The sequence below is a fragment of the Stegodyphus dumicola genome, chromosome 5 (genome assembly GCF_044657685.1).
Source record: "Stegodyphus dumicola isolate Sdum_Otavi_A_Nest chromosome 5, ASM4465768v1".
Lineage (NCBI taxonomy): Eukaryota > Metazoa > Arthropoda > Arachnida > Araneae > Eresidae > Stegodyphus > Stegodyphus dumicola.
Genome location: NC_140772.1, coordinates 226,512,726 through 226,535,579, shown reverse-complemented (window position 1 = coordinate 226,535,579; position 22,854 = coordinate 226,512,726). Strand labels below are relative to the sequence as shown.

At 32.7% G+C, this 22,854-nt stretch overlaps 1 protein-coding gene across 1 annotated transcript in view; it reads right to left on the bottom strand.

The window, feature by feature from the left end:
- arr (low-density lipoprotein receptor-related protein 6) overlaps positions 1 to 22,854 on the bottom strand; it is a 108,332-nt gene that overhangs the window by 54,045 nt on the left and 31,433 nt on the right. Inside the window, exons 4-8 of the mRNA XM_085817750.1 lie at positions 20,583 to 20,842; positions 9,048 to 9,179; positions 5,504 to 5,704; positions 3,717 to 3,912; positions 1,184 to 1,434 (exon numbers count right to left, since the gene is read on the bottom strand). Coding sequence (XP_085673876.1) covers positions 1,184 to 1,434; positions 3,717 to 3,912; positions 5,504 to 5,704; positions 9,048 to 9,179; positions 20,583 to 20,842 — 1,040 coding nt within the window. The remainder of the gene's footprint in view (positions 1 to 1,183; positions 1,435 to 3,716; positions 3,913 to 5,503; positions 5,705 to 9,047; positions 9,180 to 20,582; positions 20,843 to 22,854) is intronic.

Below are 22,854 nucleotides of genomic sequence, written 5' to 3'. Positions count from 1 at the left end.
TCAACATTCCACTCCTAACAAATATGAGTCTTTGGACTTCACTTATGGTATACAAAGCTGGATAAGCTAGAAAACTACTACCCCCTCCCAACACACATTTAACAACTCAAGAGCCAGAAATGAAAATGTGGTTCACAAGCATGTAGATGCTTAAAGACAATACAATATGCAGTAATTTAGCACAAATGCAGATAATAATGTTTCTGAGCAAAAGAAGTTTCAGTTAAATGGAAGAAAAATCCAATTTTAGATGCTCTTGCTTTTTCTTGAATACTATATTCTCTGTTCCTAGATTGTGTAAAAAAAAGAAATTTTCTAAAAAAAGGGAGGGCGATTTATATATAATATATATATATATAACGTGGGAGGTCCATATAATAGATTATTCAATATGTCATATCATTAATATCTGGATTTTATACTTTGCACTGTAAATAAAATAAATGCACATTTTGTTGAAAATTATAATTTGATGTCCAACTAAAATACTTAATTCTTACGTGAAAGTTTGAATTTTTAAAAAATAAGCAACGTTATAATAATAAATAAGAACTATTTTCTTGAAAGAGTAATTTTGAATCATTTTTTCTTCAATGGTCCGATAATTTCCTCAAGACAGATCAGGACTGGATGAACCAACCGTCAATAAGTTGCTTTGTCACTACACTCAAGCTTATTGTCCAAAGTGGAGTACAAGTTGTGGGCCAATGTTTTTGTAGAAGCTTAAAATCAATTACCTAAATAAATCTATAACCTGAATTAGCCCTGTCCTAAGCAGTTTGGACAATCAAGGCTCTACTGTACATCACATACACTACTTATGTTTAATTCAAATGCCATATTAATGTTTCAAATACATTTTAGAACTTGTACAAGAAAAGCACGTGATTTTAACTTTGAATTGCTTCTTTCAATAAAAGAAGCTTAGCACGCAAGCAAAATCAATTGCTTACTGAATAATAACTTATAAACTGAAACAATGAAGATAAACAAAAAAGACTGCCTAGCAATTCGCCCTGATGAAATACCAACAGTTATTATCTAAAACAGTTTGAGAGTAAATTTAAAATTAAAAATACAAACTTTCAACTTCCTAAAGACTTCCTACTATTTACCTCTTGAACAAAAAAATATTCAAGGAAAATAATAAGAAATACGCATTTCAGTTCAGAAGAATACTTACCAAGCAATGTAAAGCCAAAAATGTGAGGTATGTGATCAGAAACTAATTCCCTACGATCACTTCCATCTAAATTTGAAACTTCAATTTTGTCAGTTTTAGCATCTCCCCAATATAATTTTTTCTCTTTGTAATCCAAAGACAAGCCATTCGGCCATCCTAAACCTGTATTTACTAGAACTTTCCTTTGACTTCCATCTAGTGCTGCTTTTTCTATTTTGGGTTTAACACCCCAATCTGTCCAATACATTGAGCTGAAAAGAAAATAAATAATATTAATTTCTTATACAAGTCCCTAAGCACCACATAAACATATTAAAACATATCCAAGTCACAATCTGCATACAATTAAAGACTTTGTCCTAAACTACTGAATAAATAGTGAAGGGTTACTTACATGAGCAGACTTAGGGAATCAGGAAATTAAAACAAGCTTATGCAATGCTGAAGGATAACATGAGAGGATCAGGCTGCATATGAATTAATGTAACTTGTCTTAACACAGTCACTAACAGTTTTTAATATTGTTTGTCACTAACAGTTTTTAATACTGTTACTAACAGTTTTTAATATTGTACAGTAGAGTCACTTTCTCAATCATGCTAAATATCAGTTCATATTACACTTCATACACAGAACAATCAACGAAAACCTTGCACATCAGTCAGAAGCCATTATTCTAAGCCACTAGCCAGTACCAATTCACAACAGTCTCTTCATAATACTTTCACTTCTTGCCTCGACGAATTCAAGCATGCATTGCCACCAGGGGCAGTTGAACCAACTACTAATTTGAACACTCAATGGGTGAACAGGTACCATGACCCAGATTTTTTAATCATTTTATTATCTGTGTATGAGCTATACACATATTCAATTTCATCAAAAACAACCACTTCCTTCATGGTGCTTTCATTTATTTGCAAAAGAGTGTAGTTTGGCAGACACTTATTCAATCATAATTAAATATGATAAATTTCTACGTAATTGGTTTTTTTTAAAAGAAATGATGTCGGCATTTGAGAAGCAAAATAGCATGGTATTGGCAGAGCAGCAGTTAGGGATAGGAAGAATGGCGTAATTAACTCGCCAGTGGTATTTATACCAAAGTAGGTACAATTGTAGAGATAAGCTATGATTGGTTAATATTAATTTTGGTTACCCTCTTCAAGTAGTGTTACATAACATAGAAAGATCTCGAATTTGGGAGAACAGAGGAATTTAGAGGGAGAGCACCAAAAATTGAATAGTTAATTTTGAGGTCGCCAATTATTTTTAAAGCATCCATCGTATTTTGTTATATCTTGCATATGTGCATGCAACATTGTAGAAAATATTGATGATTTACATGTAATGAACAACAAACTTGGCAGCCAAGACAGGTTCCTTTTTATTGCAATTGACATTTGCGGCCTCACAATTGACATGGCACTCTTATCATGTCTGATTCACACTGTAATAATTTCTATAGTTAATTTGAGGATTAGAAGATAGCTGTATAATAATGAAGTTTATATAACTGATGACATCTGCTTTGCAATGGATAACATACAGAACACAGTGAAGCCTGCTAGCAAAGCAAGAGGAAAGAGGGGCTGCACATTTAGTAAAAAATTTCTAGGCTTGGTTCTCTGTTGAAATTTTGCTCTATGATTAGATAAGAGTCGTCACATTGCAGGATGATTACGTAGCAAGCATGAAACAGATTCATTTTGAAAGATACAGTCCAGAAAACTATTATGAACATATATAAACCTTTAGCACTTGAAAATATGCTAATCTCAATTAAAACTCATTTAAGTTGTTTACCAAACGCAATATGCTGAACGTACTATACCATAGACATTTTCTAAATAATCTTAAGAGAATTATTCCAAATGCTCATTAAAGGCAAAACTTATGTATAAAATTCAATACATGAATGAAGGGGGGAAAAATCATAAAATACTTCTGCTAAACTTTAATTTCAGATTTACAGTCTGTAAGCATCAAAACAGCACTAAATATTTATTAAACAATCATCTGTTACCTGGTTTACAAAAAAAAATTAATGCCTCTGCAATGAGATTCGTAACCTATAAAAAAGTTAATAATGCAAGAACTTTGGTTAGTAATGACTCATCGATAACTGAACAAAAGTTAAATCCTTTTCAAACAGGCTGAAAATAATCCAATATACAAAACTCCATTATTTAAAGAATAATTGAATATTTCACATTTGAGTCCCATAAATAAACTCTTCCATTCATACAGAAAATGCTACATTTTACCTGCTCCATGTGTAACAAATTAATTATCACCAAACGCTCATACAAAATGGTTTTGATAATAGTTGTGCATTCGTTACAATTTGAATTCTGAAATTTTATTCAAAAGAATAATATCTGTTTGTTATCAAAGTCCTACAGTATCAAATACCTCATATTTCTGAAATGAATTTATCAACAGAATATTTGTTAGCTAAAAACAACCTCTCTAAAAAATCTGCAAATATATATTAAATTACTGTATTTCTATGGGTAAACTGAAACCTTACCCTTCAGGAGGATCAAGAACAATGGCTCTGGGTTCATCCAAATTTTCAGTTATTAAAATTTTCCTCGAGGAACCATTCAACCTTGCAACCTCAATTCGATCGGTACCAGTATCTGTCCAGTACATATTACGTGCAATCCAGTCTACAGCTATTCCATCAGGAAGGTGAACTTCTGTAGTTATAAGATCTGTCTGACCTATTTTAAAGATTTGTGTTTTTTTAAGTATTTTCAGATATATTAAATTTATGTATCTATACAAAGAATTATACATTTATTATTACACAGAATTCATACAAAATTCAAAGTTTTTAGCAATAATACAGATGAAATAAATTACTACAATAAAGGTACTTTATATTCCTAACTTTTTCCTTCAACAAATATTAAGTTACCACAATGAACACGATTTAATAAAGATTGTGGTATCATAAAAATATGTAACGGTTCATAATTGTTATCACAAACAATAATGAATTTTAAGTAGTTAAATCAAGTAGATAAATTAATTACAGCAAATACACAAGGATTTACTATTAAAGGAAATATACCATATTCCCCCAGCACACAGATGCACTTTTTTTACTCTAAAATGTGCTGTATAATCAGCCTGTGCCTTATAGGCTGAGGGTATAACTTCATGTGCTAAGAAATAAGCTGATTCGCTGTGAAAAATAATTTATTAAATACTTTTTCCTGCATTAAGGAAATGGATGCCTTTACTATAAATGTTGATAACAGCACTGTTTTGGGTCAATAAAAAGCAACAGTTTTAATATAACATTGACAGTATTTCTAAAATAATTTTAAAAATAAATGGTTTTTTTTTTTTTTTTTTTTTTTTTTTTTTTTTTCCCCGTATACAACTTACTTAAGTTTTATCTCACATGTTAGACGGTGGACCATGACGCTGAAGGTAGCTTAGAAAATAACTTACTTAAAGGCAATGCAGAACTGCTTTCAGATACATAATTTTTATAAAACTAATAAAATTATAAAATGTTCTGGTTTAGCAATGTGATTATTACATGTAAATTAATGAAAATAATCTGTGATTAATTCATTGGAATCAGACTACCTCTTTCAATAAACTCAGAATCTACTGACAGTCAAACTTAAATTGTACGAGATCTCAAAGCACTTCGAAAGGCTATATTCATTAAAAAATATGATGCTATCTGATGGAATTTCAAAGGAACACCTCCCTTTTTTCTTTTTTGCTTCTACTGGGCAATGCAACAATGAATTCTGAAGTGCACTGTCAACAGCTAAACAAATTGAATGAATCACTTAAACAGAATTGATCAATAGAAAAGGGTGTTGGTTCCACCAAGATAATGCGAGTCCTCATCCAAGTTTGGTAACATGCCAATAGCTTTTACGGCTAAGTTAGGATGTACTGCCACACCCACCATATTTTTCAGATTTGGCATCTTCTGATTATTATTTGTTCCAGTCTCTACAATATTTTTAGACGGTAAAACTTTTACTTCAAATGAGGAGGACAAAAATCACCTGGATCAGTTTTTCACCAGCAAAGAAAAAAAAAAATTATAAGCATGGAATCATGCTAATGCCAGAAAGATGGCAAAAGGTATTGGACCAGAATAAACAATATATAATTCAATAAGATAATCTTCCATTTTCATAAAAAAAAATACTTTCTGAACAACCCAATAGAATATTCATTAATTAAACAAGGAGTTACACATAATAGTTATAGAATATTTACACATATGCAACAATATATAAAATCAATATTTACATTATGGTGGGAAAAAACACTCACCAGTCCCATTTAAAGAAGCCTTTCGAATAGCTCTTGCCTCATCATCTGTCCAATAAATATGCTTTTCTACTGGATCATAATCTACAGCAATAGCATGTTTAATATTTTCCAATTCTAAAACAACATCAGTGTAATCCGGTGTATCTAAGGAAATTCTTCGTAAATCTGTTCTCCTCACAAGCAAAAGCAATTCTTGAGGGCCTAAACATAATCAAGGTTTGTTTTTCTTAAAAAGTAAAGATGAAAAGAATTAAAAATGTTATACACTGTCATTAACTAATCATAATTTATTTAAAGCCCAGTAAATCAGAAGCATTACCTAAATCTAATATGAAACATTTAACTAGCATAAAACGTTGCATTTATCACTGAAAGCATTTCTTAAATTGAACCTATTTAATCAACTATTTGTTGACGCTTAAAATGCATTATCAATTAAATTAAAAATAATACCTGTCTGCATCAACCCTATTAACAACAGCAGCTACGTAACATTTAATAACACCAGAAAATATCAAATACTGAGTAATTTTATATTTAGGGTGATACAGAATGTAAATTATTGTTAATACTTTTCAACTTACATTTTAGGATATTTGATAATTGTTTTATTAGGATTTTTAACAATATTTGTCAGCACAACTTCATAAGTGTATTTATATCTAAGGTAAGTATTAATTAATTGGGATGCTACTAATGATTTTTATTTTTTTTAGTTCCAGGATATTATCAATCTGCTTTCACGTACATTTAGATAAAAATGATATTGTTATGCAAAGAATACCAGAATAAAAATTCAAAAGTGCAAACAGAAAGTTCCCAAAATGATGGCAAAATTTAAAAAAAAAAAAAAAAAAAAACTGTAAAGCAAAGCCAGAGGGGCGAGAGGCATAAGCACAAGTTGACATTTTAATACATCATGTATAAGTCATAAATTGCATATCACCTGCTCTTACATGAGTGTTTTGTTTCTATATTAGGAAATGGCATTATGGCGGTTAATAGACAGGAATTTCTCCTGTTTGTTTGACTAAAGTTCAAATCCCCGATCGGGCATGGGTATATGCGGCTGCAGTGGCTAGGAGGGAACATGGCATTTAAAATCTGTTTATCTGAAGTCCTCTCTAAACCATAGGATTAAACAAGAAGTAAGAGAACTTTCATTTCCTTTCCCTAGAAAACTTTTGTTTAAAACTGGGATGAAGTATAGGCAGATAATCCCCACGTATTTTTCTAATTAAATAGGTAATACCAATCATACATGTAAGAAACCATTTGCCATATATGGTATGTCAGTGGAAACTGATCAACACATCTTTACCTGATTTTGCCAAAAAAGGACATACGAAAAAATAAATCATTTAAGTTACAGCAAATCCATTTAAACGGCAGTATGGTTTAGTTTGTTTAATTTTGACAAAGCACACAAGGGCTATCTGCCTGAAGGGAGGGATGCCTTTGTGGAGGACTTTCTATGAGAAACTGGCTCGTATATATGTTACACATGGGAAAAACCATTAAAACGCACATGCAGTCAGCCAGTTGGCCTGGAATCATACCCATGTTGGAACTGCAAGCTTTTAACGACTTTACCGCTTGGCCGCTGGTGGATGTAAAGGACATTATGAGCTATATAAATGTTTATGAGTTACCATCAATATTTGAGAAACAGCAGCATAATAAATAGAATATCTGAGTAGCTATAAAAGCACAACTAAGAACATCAAACCTGCCCATAATTTGCAAGTTACTGGAAACCTGGACACCAGTTTCAGTTCAATTCAGTTGATTCTTGCAAATACTTTAGGTAGAAAATGCACTGCAACCTAAGTTGTGTCAAAATTGCTCTCAACTAGCATTCAGAAAAAGGGCAGTATTCCAATAAAGTATCACACAACTGTCGAAAAAACTATTGAGCATATTGATAATAATAAAAAATTCAAAATGACCATACCAGTTAGTTAAATGATGAGTTTATAACACTGATCCTAAAACAAGACTTAATCAAACTTAATGGCAGAAGATTCTGAAATCTGTTAGCAATGTAAAAAAGCAAAATAGAATTAAAATAATGTCAAGCTTCTCCTTTCCAACGATATGGGAATTCTGCATTATAAATACAAACCTTTATGTCACACAGTAAACAAAAAAACATTACTACCTAATTGTGTAGCATTTACAGTGGCACAGTCCATTTTAAAAAGCTGGCATAACTTTAAAATGACTCTAAAACAATCTGAGGCACTGTCAAGAGACCCCCACACACACAATTATATAGGAATTGTATATCATGAATACACACTCTCGAACCAGAAAAACAATTTACTATCGAGCTTGAGGGCACTTATCTCAGTGATAATTAATTTTAACAAGCTGGTATTGCATAAGGGTGGGAATTTACACATACATATCCATTCATAACTTATGCACCACTCTCCTGTGAAGTAACAAATTCCAAAAGTACAAATAACATTCTGCCAGTTCTATTCTCTTCTAATTTTTGCTCTCCCAAAATAATTAAATACCATCTAAAAGTCACTAGATGTTTAGGAGATAAACAGAATACAAAGAGGCAGATATTTCAGAAATGAACTCAAAATTTGTTTCACCAACTGAAATGCTGCTGAACTGAATGAAGCTTTTGAAATTAATAAGCATATTTATTTTTAATCTAGCCCACATTAATTTTAATCACAAACTGTATAACTCTGATATTTATGCTATTGCATCTGTTTTGCTATGACAGAAATGAAAATTATCAAAATTTCTTTTTAAATGTATAAAATTATATTTTAGATATGTTAGTTAAAGTTCTGTAATACTTCTGGTGCACCTTCGAATCACAAATTAATTCCTATTTGTAATATTCATTAGCATGCCTTATCTACATACATATTAGATGCAGTTCAAAAGGTGAAATAAAATACATAAATATACAATGTCTGGTTTGAAAGCAAGTGGTTTTCCTCAAAAGGGACCTTACTGTCAAGAGGGATCTTACTGTGTATAAAAGGACACAGTAAAACCATCCTTTAGACCTGAGACTTCTGGATCTCTCCTGCATCATCCCCCCCCCTCTCTAGGGGCATCTTAAATGACACACATTAACTCATCTGATGTGTCTGTTACTAAAATTAGTTTGAAATGCCAGGAATCTTCCAAACAGCAGATCAATCATTTCTGCTATCATTACGGTGCATTTTTTTCATTCATTTGAACAATTCTTGTAAATATTAAACAATATTTACTGTATATTAGTGATTAAAATGATTTTGCATTTTACATGTTCTTAAAACTTAAGAGTGTTTTCATGTTCCTATTTCACATTCTACCATGTAATGAATTATGAAAATTTTTACTTCAGCCATGCTCTATTGTTGTTACTATTCATAGAACATTTGAAATAAAAATAAATTATTACAACAAAAAACTAATACAAAGTTCTGATTTGGATGATTATATGACAGGTGCATAAATATTTCACCAAATAACTAAGACTAAATAAACCATGATATAATAACAATATAAATAAAAGAAAACAAACCATCTAAACAAGTTTTATTATCATCAGTCAAACGAACCCCAGTAGGACATGCACAAGTATAAAAAGGTTTAATGGAAGACAATAAACAGAGATGCGAGCATCCACCATTATCTTTATCACATGGAGTTGGACCTATTAAATGATAAATTAAAAAACCATTTTATATTTCAAAGTAATATTTCAGATGGAAATTATAATGAATAATATATAATCACAAGAACAATAACTGTAGAAGAATATCCAAAGATGAAATTTAATATATATATACTAGAACTTTACATTATTTTAAACTGTAAAATGTACTACTAACATTTGGATAGTTATACTCTGTTGCACAATTTTATATAGATTATAAACCAAACTGTAAACTAAGAATGAAAGCCAGTAGTACAAGCAACATGCAGCAAACATCTAAAAGAATTCATTTATCATAAAGCATGTAATTTTAAAAATAAGTATCCTTTTCTGAACAGGAATTAACTAGATATCAAAGAGAAGCAAGAAAAGTTCATCCTGATATGTAACTAAATTAATATATATATAAACTTTAATTACTGATGTTGATTATCTCCTTAGAACTGAAGAGCAAACACTATTGTAATATGGATACTAACTTATTATAATGAACTATAAAAAATGAAAAATATAACGGCAAAATAAAATGAAATAAATTATTGTTGATTCCATGTAATAAGACTGACTTTTCAAAGGGAATTAGTCTTTCTCTATTAAATCATCAATAATTAGGAAATCAGTTGCAGTCTCTTTTCATATTTATTTAGATGAAATTTTACTCAAAAATGCAATAAAAATGCAAAAAATATTTCAATTTGATTTTAAATCAATTTGTTTTCAAATGCATGTAAGCAATTCACTAATGTGATCTGACATAAATAAACTTGAGAAAAACCCCGTTTGCTGGGCAAAACATCAGTAAATAGTAATTGTTAAAAAAATTTCGTAAGTAAAACATTGAAACAAAAATTACATAAATATGGTTTATTAAAGATTAACAAAATATTACTACAGACTATATAATTATTTACATGTTTACTATAGACTACCTAATTATTAATAAATTGTAATATAATTTTATAGTGTCTGGTATAACATTCAAAAAATTACAAGGGCCAAAAATTAAATTCTACTTATATTTGTTGTATTTCTGCAATGGTTTCTTTAAGAAGATATTTTTCTATTCAAAAAGGAAGTATAGTTGAAACAATGTGATGAGAATGCTAAAGGTTGCAATATTAGATGTACACAGAATTTGATTTGGCAACTAATTCTAGGCTTGCTATTACAGTCAAAAGTCGTTAATTCGGACACCCATAATCCGGAATGATCTATAATCCGAACCTCAAAGCTAAAAACTTCCTGCGCATGCGCCGCATTGACACATGCGCATAGGCGTTTACACGAGCACATAAGACCTTTTACGTCTGCGCATATGCATGTGCGCAAGCGCAGAATATGGCCGGCTTCACATTTTCAAATTAGTCTATGAAAGTATACAGCAATATCCAAACATTTTAACAAATCTAGATGAACTTGAATAACATGAGCCGAATAAGGGATCAATATCCCAATTTGTTCAAAATGTTTTAACTTGATTTCAGATGACAAAAATTTGCATTTAACTATATATAAATGAAAAAGCAAATTTTAAGGTTTTATAATATTTGGGGGAGGGGAATGTATGTTCTTGTGAATGTGTTCACAGTGTTTTAGATTTTGACAATCATTAGTTTCACTGATATTACATAATTCACCCAACATCTGCTTAAAGCATTTGAAAGTCAATTCCAGCAAATATGCCATCTTAATACAGTCAAAAGTCGTTAATCCGGACTCGTCGGGACTTCGGCGATTCCGGATTATCGATTTTTCCGGATTATAGATTATCAGTTTAAATCAGGAAGATGGCATGCAAAAATTACAAAATTAAAAATATGAAACCGTAATTTATGAAATAAAGAACAATTATGATCTAAAGGGTATCAAAATTTACAAAAAGAAAAAGCTCAATATTTATTTGTTTACTTTATTAAACATTTCCTTCAATGTAAGTTGCTTCGTTTCATGTGATAATACTTTCTCTTTAATTCTATTAAACAGACATAATTTCTTGTTTAGTTACAAAGTTCCGCTGTTCAAGTCCTATAATTGCTGTGTTGAGAATACCGACTAATTTGTCAATCGAAATGTTTTCGTTTTCAATAACCTCTGGGTCACTTTCTTCACTATCAGAAGAGAATTATAATGACTATAATGACGAGGAACTTGATTTAAATCATATCAAAGACAGAATGAAATACTACACTTAGTATGGAATTATAAACCAAATAAAATAAAAACATCTGCCCTGAAGATAAGGATAGTGCTGACAAATCAACTTCCAATCCGCAGCGTGAAATTGATAAACAGATTTCGGATCTCAAAACATACTTTCGCTTTGTAGATACAAATTACATATTAGTAAATATATATCGGAAATTCTATTTGACATAATCTTTCTAATCTATCATAATCTAATAATGACGTTTCTGCCCCCCCCCCTCTGCCGCAGAGCAGCGTGAAATTGATAAACAGAATTCGGATTTCAAAACATACTTTCGCTTTGTAGTAAATATATATCGGAAATTCTATTTGACATAATCGAAAGTTCAAGCTTACTTTTATAAAATTGCTCTAACAGTCTGCAAAAAATAATAAGCCGGATCCAATTTGAAGATTAAGGAACAACGCAATCGGCAACATTAACTGAATTAGATAACTTAGCGTGTAACTCCGTTACAATTTAAACGCGCATGCGCACAAACATATTCGCAGCCGTAAGGGTCTTACGCGCTCTCGTAAACGCCTGTGCGCATGCGTGAACGCGACGCATGCGCAGAAAGTTTGTAGCTTTGAGGTCCGGATTATAGATCATTCCGGATTATGGGTGTCCGAATTAACGACTTTTGACTGTATCATCCAGCAAATATGCCATCTTAAAAAATGAAAAATATAACAGCAAAATAAAATGAAATAAATTATTGTTGATTCCATGTAATAAGACTGACTTTTCAAAGGGAATTAGTCTTTTTCTATTAAATCATCAATAATTAGGAAATCAGTTGCAGTCTCTTTTCACATTTATTTAGATGAAATTTTCTAGAATGAATATTTTATTTAGATGAAATGCTTCCTCGGAGTTGATTTGGTTGCACTGATGCAATGATTTCATATTTCACAGCTAGTCTCCAACATCAGAGCAAAAAATCTAAAGTTTGGAAAGTTCTAACGCAGCTGACTTCTTTTAAGAAGAATATATTTAAGGTGCATTCAAAGACCTCTTCACTGATTTACTTACTCTCTTTCAAAAATTGCATTATTACTACAATGGAAAACATACACAAAGGACATACTGAGGATTAAGCATGGCAAGAATTTATAATCCAGACATTACTCACATAACTACAAGAATGTCTCACAAAACACCTAAAAAAAACCATGAACAATTCCTCCATCATTTTAGGTTTGCACAATCATTTTCAGCTCGTAAATTTCTAAAATTAAATCATTCAAAATTATGTTAAAAGTTCTGAACAAACATGCACCCTTATACAGTCAAAAGTCGTTAATTCGGACACCCATAATCCGGAATGATCTATAATCCTGACCTCAAAGTTAAAAACTTTCTGCGCATGCGCCGCGTAGACACATGCGCATAGGCGTTTACGCGTGCACATAAGACCTCTTACAACTGCGCATTTGCGAGTGCGCAAGCGCAGAATACGTTTCTGCGTGCGCGTTTTATGTATAACGGACGGTATAAGCTAAAATTATCAAATTATCTATTTCAGTTAATGTTGATGATTGCGTTGTTCCTTAATTTTCGAATTGGATCCAACTTATTATTTTTTGCACACTGTAAGAGCAATACTATAAAAGTAAACTTGAACTTTCGATTATGTCAAATAGAATTTCCAATGATAATGACTATTTTTTTCTGTCCTTGAGCTGAATGCTAGACCATTAGATAATATCTGGTTCTTTTCTGACCAATTTTTCGATAGTGTAACAAATATTTTCTTCCATTTTTATTACCACCGTACTTTAATCAGCATTTTTCTAACATTTTCAAGTAAGGACTACAGGTGGCTTTCAATTTCTGCATAGTACAGTCAAAAGTCATTAATTCGGACACCCATAATCCGGAATGATCTATAATCCGGACCTCAAAGCTAAAAACTTTCTGCGCATGCGCCGCATTGACACATGCGCATAGGCATTTATGCGTGCGTGTAAGACCTCTTACGACTGCGCATTTGCGTGTGCACAAGCGCAGAATATGTTTTCGCGTGCGCGTTTTATGTATAACGGACGGTATAATCTAAAATTATCTAATTATCTATTTCATTTAATGTTGATGATTGCGTAGTTCCTTAATCTTCAAATTGGATCCGGCTTATTATTTTTTGCAGACTGTAAGAGCAATTTTATAAAAGTAAACTTGAACTTTCGATTATGTCAAAAAGAATTTCCGAATCCAGAGCTCCCAAAGGATCGTATAAAACGAAAGTATGTTTCGATGTCCATCAAACAAAAAGTGGAATTGCTACAAAAAATGGATAAAGACATGAAGAATGTGACAGAGAGGTTAGTGAAAACGAAAAAATTTTGATTGACAAGTTAGTTGGTATTCTCGGCACAGCAATTAACGGGACTTGAACAGCGGAACTTTGTAACTGAACAAAAAATTATGTCTGTTTATAGAATTAAAGAGAAAGTATTATCACATAAAACGAAGCAATTTAAACAACTTACATTGAAAGAAATGTTTAATAAAGTAAACAAATAAATATTAATCTTTTTTTTGTAAATTTTGATACCCTTTAGATCATAATTGTTCTTTATTTCATAAATTACGGTTTCATATTTTTAATTTTAGAATTTCTGCATGCCATCTTTCGAGATTCAAACTGATGATCTATAATCCGGAAAAATCGATAATACGAAATCTCCGAAGTCCCGACGAGTCTGGATTAACGACTTTTGACTGCAGTAGATTCTGAATTAGCAGGAGAATTTTGACAAAGAAGCGTTTTGATTTGCTGCTGACCAATAAAATTAATTGCACAGAAGAAGATGGAATTAAGAAGTAAGTTGTTTGCAATGTATCAAGAGGCAGAGAATTTGAAAATGACATAACAGCTTTAGTTTAAAACAAATGATATAAAATTATTTCTGCCTAAAAAATCAAGGAAACAGAAAATGAAGAGAATTACAGTAAAAAATCTTCATTCAAAATAGCTGCATTGAGATTCTGAATAGAAACTGGGTTTGTTATTAACAAGACAGTTGTCTACAGTAAAATAATGTAACATATTAAATATTTAATAACTCAAATTTAATAACACATCCTTACCCTCCCCTCAGTTTCAGATAATGCAATCATGATGTTTAAAGATTTTAGAGTTTAGTTTAAAGATTTAGTTTGAAGATTAAATTTGAAAGTCAACAGCAGCTTTTTTAGGGAAAACAATTACCGTATTTATGCGAATCTAATGCGCCATTGAATCTAATGCGCATCCCCATTTTAAAACTTTAAATAATAAAAAAATTGTTTGTCGGCGAATGTAATGTGCATCAATGATATGAGGAATTTATTGAATCTTATTTTATACAACAATGGATTTGTATATAAACTATCAATTAATGGTATGAAAATTTTATTTAAATTTAGATACCATATTTTATATAACAATGGATTTATACATAAAGTAGCAGAACATAGAATTAACCTATTAGTGGGCTATTGTCATGTGAAACAATCATTGGTAATTAGCACTACCGTATATACAGTACCTATCGTAAAATATGAACATGAAATAAATCGTAACATTTCTAATCTAGCCAACAGTTTCTACAATCAGTGATTAATAGTAAACGTCTTTATTCACTAATGTTTTCATCACTGGAATCCTTGCAGCTCTCTTCGTCAGAAGCAAATTCATTTCTTCTTTCCTCATCATCGTCGTCATAGTCGGCGTTGTAGAACATAGAATTAACCTATTAGTCGGCTATTGTCATGTGAAACAATCATTGTTAATTAGCACTACCGTATATACGGTACCTATCGTAAAATATGAACATGAAATAAATCGTAACATTTCTAATCTAGCCAACAGTTTCTACAATCAGTGATTAATAGTAAACGTCTTTATTCACTAATGTTTTCATCACTGGAATCCTTGCAGCTCTCTTCGTCAGAAGCAAATTCATTTCTTCTTTCCTCATCATCGTCGTCATCCTCGGCGTTCCAGAACATAGAATTAACCTATTAGTGGACTATTGTCATGTGAAACAATCATTGTTAATTAGCACTACCGTATATACGGTACCTATCGTAAAATATGAACATGAAATAAATCGTAACATTTCTAATCTAGCCAACAGTTTCTACAATCAGTGATTAATAGTAAACGTCTTTATTCACTAATGTTTTCATCACTGGAATCCTTGCAGCTCTCTTCGTCAGAAGCAAATTCATTTCTTCTTTCCTCATCATCGTCGTCATCCTCGGCGTTCCAGAGCACGTCATCGTCACTGCCATTCAATGAATTTGAAATGCAGCATTTCTTGAAAGATTTCACAATCACTGGTGCTTCAATGCTTTTCCAAGCAGCAGAAACCCAGTGTGCAACAATGTGCGGTGCAGCACGCTTAATTTTTCCTGTCGGTCAATACACGGTTTGGCTCACAAAACCATTTTTCGTACTCCGCCTGAACGTACCCCTTAAAAGGTTTTTTTATACTAACGTCCAGGGGTTGTAACACAGACGTTATCCCTCCAGGAATGATAACAAGATCACTGCCTAGGATCACTGTGCATCTTCTTTTTTACGTCGTCGGTGAGATGACCACGAAATGCGTCCAGACAAAGCATTGATGGTGGATTAGAGAGTCCACCGGGACGGTGTTTCCATACATTTTGGAGCCAATCAAGCATTAATGATTCCGTCATTTACCCCTTCTCTTGGTTTCGAATCAGGACATCATCTGGGAACATCTTTTCATTCTTAGGGGTTTTAGGGCATGTTTTCCGTTTAAAGATTAAGAAAGGGAGAAGTTTGCACCCGTCTGCTGTTATTGCCAGCATCACTGTTATGCATTGTTTTTCACATCCCGAAGTTTTGATAATAACTTCCTTAGTCCCCTCCTCCGTAATGGTGTAGTTACGAGGCATATCAAACCAAATTGCCGTCTCGTCAGCGTTGCCAATTTGCCCCATTGAAAAATTCTTTTCCTTCCGAAGTGTGATGACATACCGCTGAAATGTTAATAGTTTTCCCTCAAAATCTGCAGGAAGCTTTTGGCATATTGTTGTACGGCATCTTAGAGATAAACCCATCCGCTTTATAAACCGATCCACCCATCCACTTCTAGCCTTAAACTCTTGTTTCGGTATTCCAAGAACTTCAGCCTCCTCTTTTGCTTTATTTCTTATGGTGTCACTAGTCACAGGTTGTCCATTCTTCCTCCTTTCACGTACAAATTCCAAAACTTTTTCTTCAATTTTAGGGTGTCTTCCTTTGCGAGGGCCAGTGAATTTCTTTAGCTTTAGTTGCATACAGTGCCAATTTCTGTTGCCGCCACAAGCGAACATTGCTCTCAGCTACATTGAACTCTCTCCCTGCCTTTCTATTGCCATTTTTTTCAGCATAAAGAATTACTTTACGTTTGAAAGTAGCATAATATGACATTCTTTTCTGTTTGCCCTCCATTTCGTGACTACGTACTCTGCAGTTTGTATCCTCTATGCAATAACGTGTCAATGATAAATGTAACGGTAAATGTAGTCAAGAAATTTGGTTGACGTCATCAGCAAACTTTGCACTCGAATCTAATGCGCACCCCAATTTTGAATACTACATTTGGCCAAAAACGATGCGCATTAGATTCACATAAATACGGTAATAAATTGAGAAGGAATATTATTTTCCAAAAGAATCTGCATAAGTAAAATTAATTCATCGTTTAAGTAATCAATTTTAGAGCAAATATTCTTGATTCTAGTAATATGATAAAGTACTGTGTTGCCAATAACTTTTCCAGATAAGCTGGTGTGCTTTGAATAAAAGGTGAATTTCAAACTTTTCTATTGACTCAAAATTCTTAATAACAATGATATACAGGGTGATTATAATTAAAGTTTCAAAATGCTATAAAAAAGAACCACTGATGAAAATGACGTCAAATTTGAAAGGAATGTTATTAAAGAAGGCGGAAGCATATGGCAGAAGAAAAAATTAGCTTCAAAAGTTAGCAATAGATGGCATTTTAAACGGAAGACTATGTAAATTAAAATGTTAGTTAAATTTCAGTGTTATAAAACTGCCAGGTACAAGGCTGTTCCTCATTTCGCATCTCAGACGTTCGCCATAGGTGTTTCACTGTAGGACCACACTCTGCTGGTAAAGCTGTTTACAAGAATGATGATTGTGCAAAAGTAACTCTGCAAAAATTCAGGACACTGAAGGGTATTAAAGAAGGCATTGGACCAATGAGTGCCATGGGTCTAAAGAAAATGATGCAAAAATTCGAAATGACAGGTTCGTTTGATGTGCAATCTGATAGAGGGAGAAAACGAGTGCATTCGACAGTAATTGAAGAAGTGGTCACAGCATTACAGGAAGGGTTGGCCGGTGGTGTGCAGCCGTGCAGTGCACGAGGAATTGCCCGAGCATTGGACAGGCCTAGAAGCACGGTGCTGAAAATTGTACGAAACATCCTGCAATGTTATTCGTACAAAAACAGTCATGTGCAGGAGTCGCTTCCATCTGACCTGGCTGCAGGGGAGACGTTTGCGTTAGAATTTCTTGCTTGCATGGAAGTGGATAATGAATAGCCGTAGAAAATTATGTGGACAGATGAAGCCCATTTCTATCTGACAGGGTATGCCAATACCTAGAATTGTTGAATATGGGCAACAGAAAATCCATTGGCAATGCACCCCGTACCACTTCATCCTGAAAAGGCCATAGTGTAGTGCGGCTTTACGGCATCATTCATCCTACAGCCATATTCTTTCGAGCAAACAGGTGCTTCCAGTCCTGTTACCGCAACCGTCATTGGTCAGAGGTATGTGTCTCTTTTGTGCAATCACGTGATTCCAGCTATGCAACAGTGTGGATGTGTAGATGAAATCATTTTTATGCAAGAGGGCATTGCACATCCCGTGAAGCAGCTGCTGAGGGGCCATTTCGGAAATGCTCGAATTATCAGCCGTCACTTCCTTACAACCTGGCCGTCCCCTCGCCTGATCTTACTCAGTGTGACTTCTGGCTGTGAGGCTATCTGAAGGATGTTGTGTTCTGTGCTCCAATTGCAAATTTAGCGGAATTAAAGGCATGTATTTCACAACACATTCTGAACATCACACTGGAGACACTGCGATCCATTGTGGAACATGCTATTTGTCGCTTTCCACTTGTTGCACACAATGGTGGACACCATACTGAACATGTTTTGCACCAGTCTCGCAACAGTTTCAAATTTCTTTGATGAATGGTTCTTATGCGGTATGTCGCCCCAAAACTCTTGAAACCGATTAGTCCCTTTCCATGTGATATGTACAGTCATGCAAATAAAATTACTCAACAACTCTAATTCTAATTTGTCAATGCGTTTTAATGTGTAACACACCTTAGCCGTTGTTTTACAAATCATTTCTCATTTCTCGTCGTGATTCTGTTGCTTACAGTGCCATCTGTTGCTAAAATTTGAAGCTTACATTTTTTCTTCTGCCATATGCTTTCCGCCTTCTTCAATAACATTTCTTTCAAATTTGACGTTATTTTCATCAGTGGTTCTTTTTTTATAGCATTTTGAAACTTAAACTTTAATTATAACCACCCTGTATATGTATCTGAAGGTGCTTGCAAAGAGTTCTAAATTATTTTTTTCCAGTTAGTTGAAACTGAAATTGCTTGGTAAATAAGTACAGGCTACAAATCTGTTTGAAGTTGGAATCCTTAGGGACTCTATTTATTTATATAAAAATAGCGCTATTAAATTTTAAAAAGTTATGAAAACTGTTTTTAAAAGATTTCCAACTTTGAGCGGCTATAATTATAACCTTAAAGAAGTTACAACACTTTTATACAAATTACAGCAAAAATAATATTTTAAAGTTTATAAAATTTTAAATCTTCAATGTGACCACCACCAGAAATATGCAACAGATAGAACTCATCCCGCACCTTTTTCAGAATATCCAGTGTTAAGAGTTTGGATGCCTGCAGTTATTTCCATTTTCAGTTCATCAATGTCTGCCACTAATGGTGGAAATAACACTTGATCTTTTATGTAGCTTCAAGGAAAAAAAAATTGCAGGGGCATGTCAGAATAATATAAGGGCTTCTTGGGTGCCACTGTTGAGAGTGGAGTTATCATTTGTTCTGTGACTAAACCACCTTTGTGGCAGTTTTTCATTTAACTAACACAGAATAAATGTCAATGTTCTCGTGCTCCAGCTTGCTGGGAAATGAAGTCTCCAACTTCTTCTAACTGCAGAAACAACCAAATCTGTAGCATATCCAAGTAATGAGATAGTAACAGAAAACTCATGAAAAAGGAATATGCTCATAATTTTGTCTTCCGATACAACACAAAACACATTAACTTCAGTGATATGCATTCCACTATAACAAATGAATGAGAATTAGCAGTACCGCACGCGAGAGTATTACGCCGGCTGGCTTTACCATTGATACGCTATGTCAATTCAATGCTAAATTTCAGCTTAGATATGAAAGAACAGTCTTTGTCCCACTCATTCAGAACAAACTTACTAAAAACAATGCTCCATTCTTAGTTATTTGGAGTAAGAAAGTGTTCCAGCTGTATCTTGCATAGTTTGAATCCTTTTTCAAAATCTTCCATACTGTCATATGATGCACTTGCAGTTCCTGGTTACATAGTCAGTCAATTTCTTTCAGACTTTTAATGGATTTTGTTGAATTTGTTCCCTGTCTTTGCAAATGCATCCCTTTTCAGAAAATTGACAAAACCAACACTAAGATACCCCTTCTACCAGAAAAACAACGAAATAGCAAATTCAATAATGGCTTTTGTTAATCAGTTATAACTTTGCATGAACTCACATAATTAGAATGATGGGCGCTTGTATAGCCTGTAATACCATTCCTAGTAAAAAAGCCTGTAATACCATTCCTACGTAAAAAATTTGCACACTTTTCATTTGCTACGATTTGTAGTTCATAAAAAAATCACTTAAGAATATATTTTTTAATTTGATTGTAAATTTAAAACTTTTTTTTCCAGTTTATATCAACCATCACAAAGAATTTTTAAAAAAATAAGTAAATAAATAAATAAGTTACTCAAAAGAAGAAGCAATTTTAGCAAGACAACTTAAATACATACAAAGAAATATTCTGGAATAGTCACAAATAACAGCAATAATAATTTATGCAATATGTAAATTTTTCATAAAAAATATTCAAATAAATTTAAAATACTTACCCAGCGGTTGCCGATCTCGATGATAAACATGGATTCCCATGGGAGTTAAAAATCCACCAAATGTTGTGCGTTTCACACATCCAGTTAATCTGTTGCATCCATGTACAGCCCTTGTGCTCCAGTCAGTCCAATAAAGCATGTCTCGGTGAACAGCTAAAGCATACGGATGTGGTACATCCACCTTTGTAATAACTTGTCTGTTATTGCCTTCAAAATCCATGCTTGATATCAATTTCAGTTTCGCATCAGCCCAATATATTCTAACAAAGCAAATTAAAATGCTACAATATAACATAATTTAATGCCCTATTTCATAACAGCAAACTTGAATACATGTGTAAAATCGCACAGCATAGCAATTTTAGAAATCTGGAAAAAAAAGACAGAAAATACAAAAGTTAAATCTTGCTTTTTATGACTACAAATGATGTTAGAATAAAAGGTACTTCCTTATTATTGCAGCCCTTAGTTTTTTCTTACACACCGAGTTTTAAAATCCAGGATTATTGCCAAGTTCTAATTTACTTCCCGCATACACTTTGCATCTGCCATGCTTATGCCATGCTTTTAATATGGTATCAGAAGCATTTTATTAACTGAAGGACTTGCACCCATGGCTGTGGAGTTGGTAGGAAAAATGACCGACTCTGACTCCCTCATATATATGTAAACATATATGCATGGGTAACAGCTTATTTTTTTAATATAAAAGAAGTAATAGATGCTACAGAAAAAAAATTGATGGCACAGCAAATTATTTATATTAATTAACATTTATTATGAAATGGAAAAACTGGATTAGTTATTTCTAAGAAACAGTACAGCTTCAGCAAGAAGCTTTGCATTTTTTTAATATAAAAGTAGTAATAGATGCTAAAGAAAAAAAAAATTGATGGCATAGTAAATTATTTATATTAATTAGCATTTATTATAAAATGGAAAAACTGGCATTAGTTATTTCTAAAAAACAGCATAGCTTCGGCGAGGGAGGGCCATAGATATAATTTGATAAACTTCAGAGCTGAGAAGGTCTTTCCACACTAATTTGAGTAGAAGGAAGAGCTGTTACTGTTAAGAGCTACTTCTTTCAACTTTTCAGGATAGACTTTTATAAGTTCTAAAAGAGGTGTCGGTACTTTTCCAATTCACCGGCGCAAATCTCGCCAAGCAGACTTTGTTGGCGACAGCATATAGTATACACATAAAAAATGTTAACAAATGTTAATTCTAAGAATTTTTTATTTTGAAAGCATAAACATTTTAATATGGTTTAAAATTTTGTAAAAAGCCATTAAATAAAGACAATAAATTTGTAAAAGAGCATTAATTTAAGAATTTACTATGCTTTCATGGTTCAACATCCTAATTCGCCAATTCGTATCACGTGACCCCAAGTGATCTTATCTCACATAAACTACGCTACAAAAATATAATTCCCTCAGTAATTATCTACATTAATTTCAAGTTAAATCTTAAATCTTATGGAATACAAGTTTAAATGCAAGGATTATTTCAATTCGTACGAAAAGCTTACTCAATTATGTAAAACCGTAGTACTTTACTTCACACGTGCATTCTCATTAGATTTGATGAATTTAACCCTTGATTTTGCTTTTTCTATATTTTCGCCTACGAGTGAGTGGTGTGATTGCATCCTAATTAATTATTGCAAATGGTCTTAGGGGATAAAATTTAACTAGTAAAAATTATATGCAATTGTATGCCAGTAGTGAAAGAAACAATCAATCTGATAAGAAATGGCTGCGACTTGTCTTGAAAATGAAGGATAAAAGGTTACCAGTGAAGATATTCTGTTTGGCATCAGTTGTGCCATTATTGGCAACTTTATCATTTGTACCGGCAAAACGGAAAAGTACCGAGGTGTCTTGCAAGCGCAATCATATTTCTTTATTTCTTCAAAGGCCGTGCAGAAATCTTGTTTGTATTTTTTTCATTTTTATATCTAAAGGCTCTTGGTTCTTTATTTTCATTCGCTTTGCCATAGCCTTTTCAATATTATCCAAAAATATTTCTCAAAATCTAATTCATCACTGGAAAAGGATGACAGAGACTCAATTGCAATGTCTGCAGTTTGACTGTCCTGATTCGAATTCTAAAATTGTTCTGAGAATAATTTCATTCTTAATGAAAGTTCATAAATGGCTTTCTTTGCCTTTTGAATTTGTTTGTCATCCAACAAAATTCGGCGATTTGGATCTGCATATATTGAACCCAGCAAGATCTCATTATCTAGCAAACTAGCTTCTCTTTC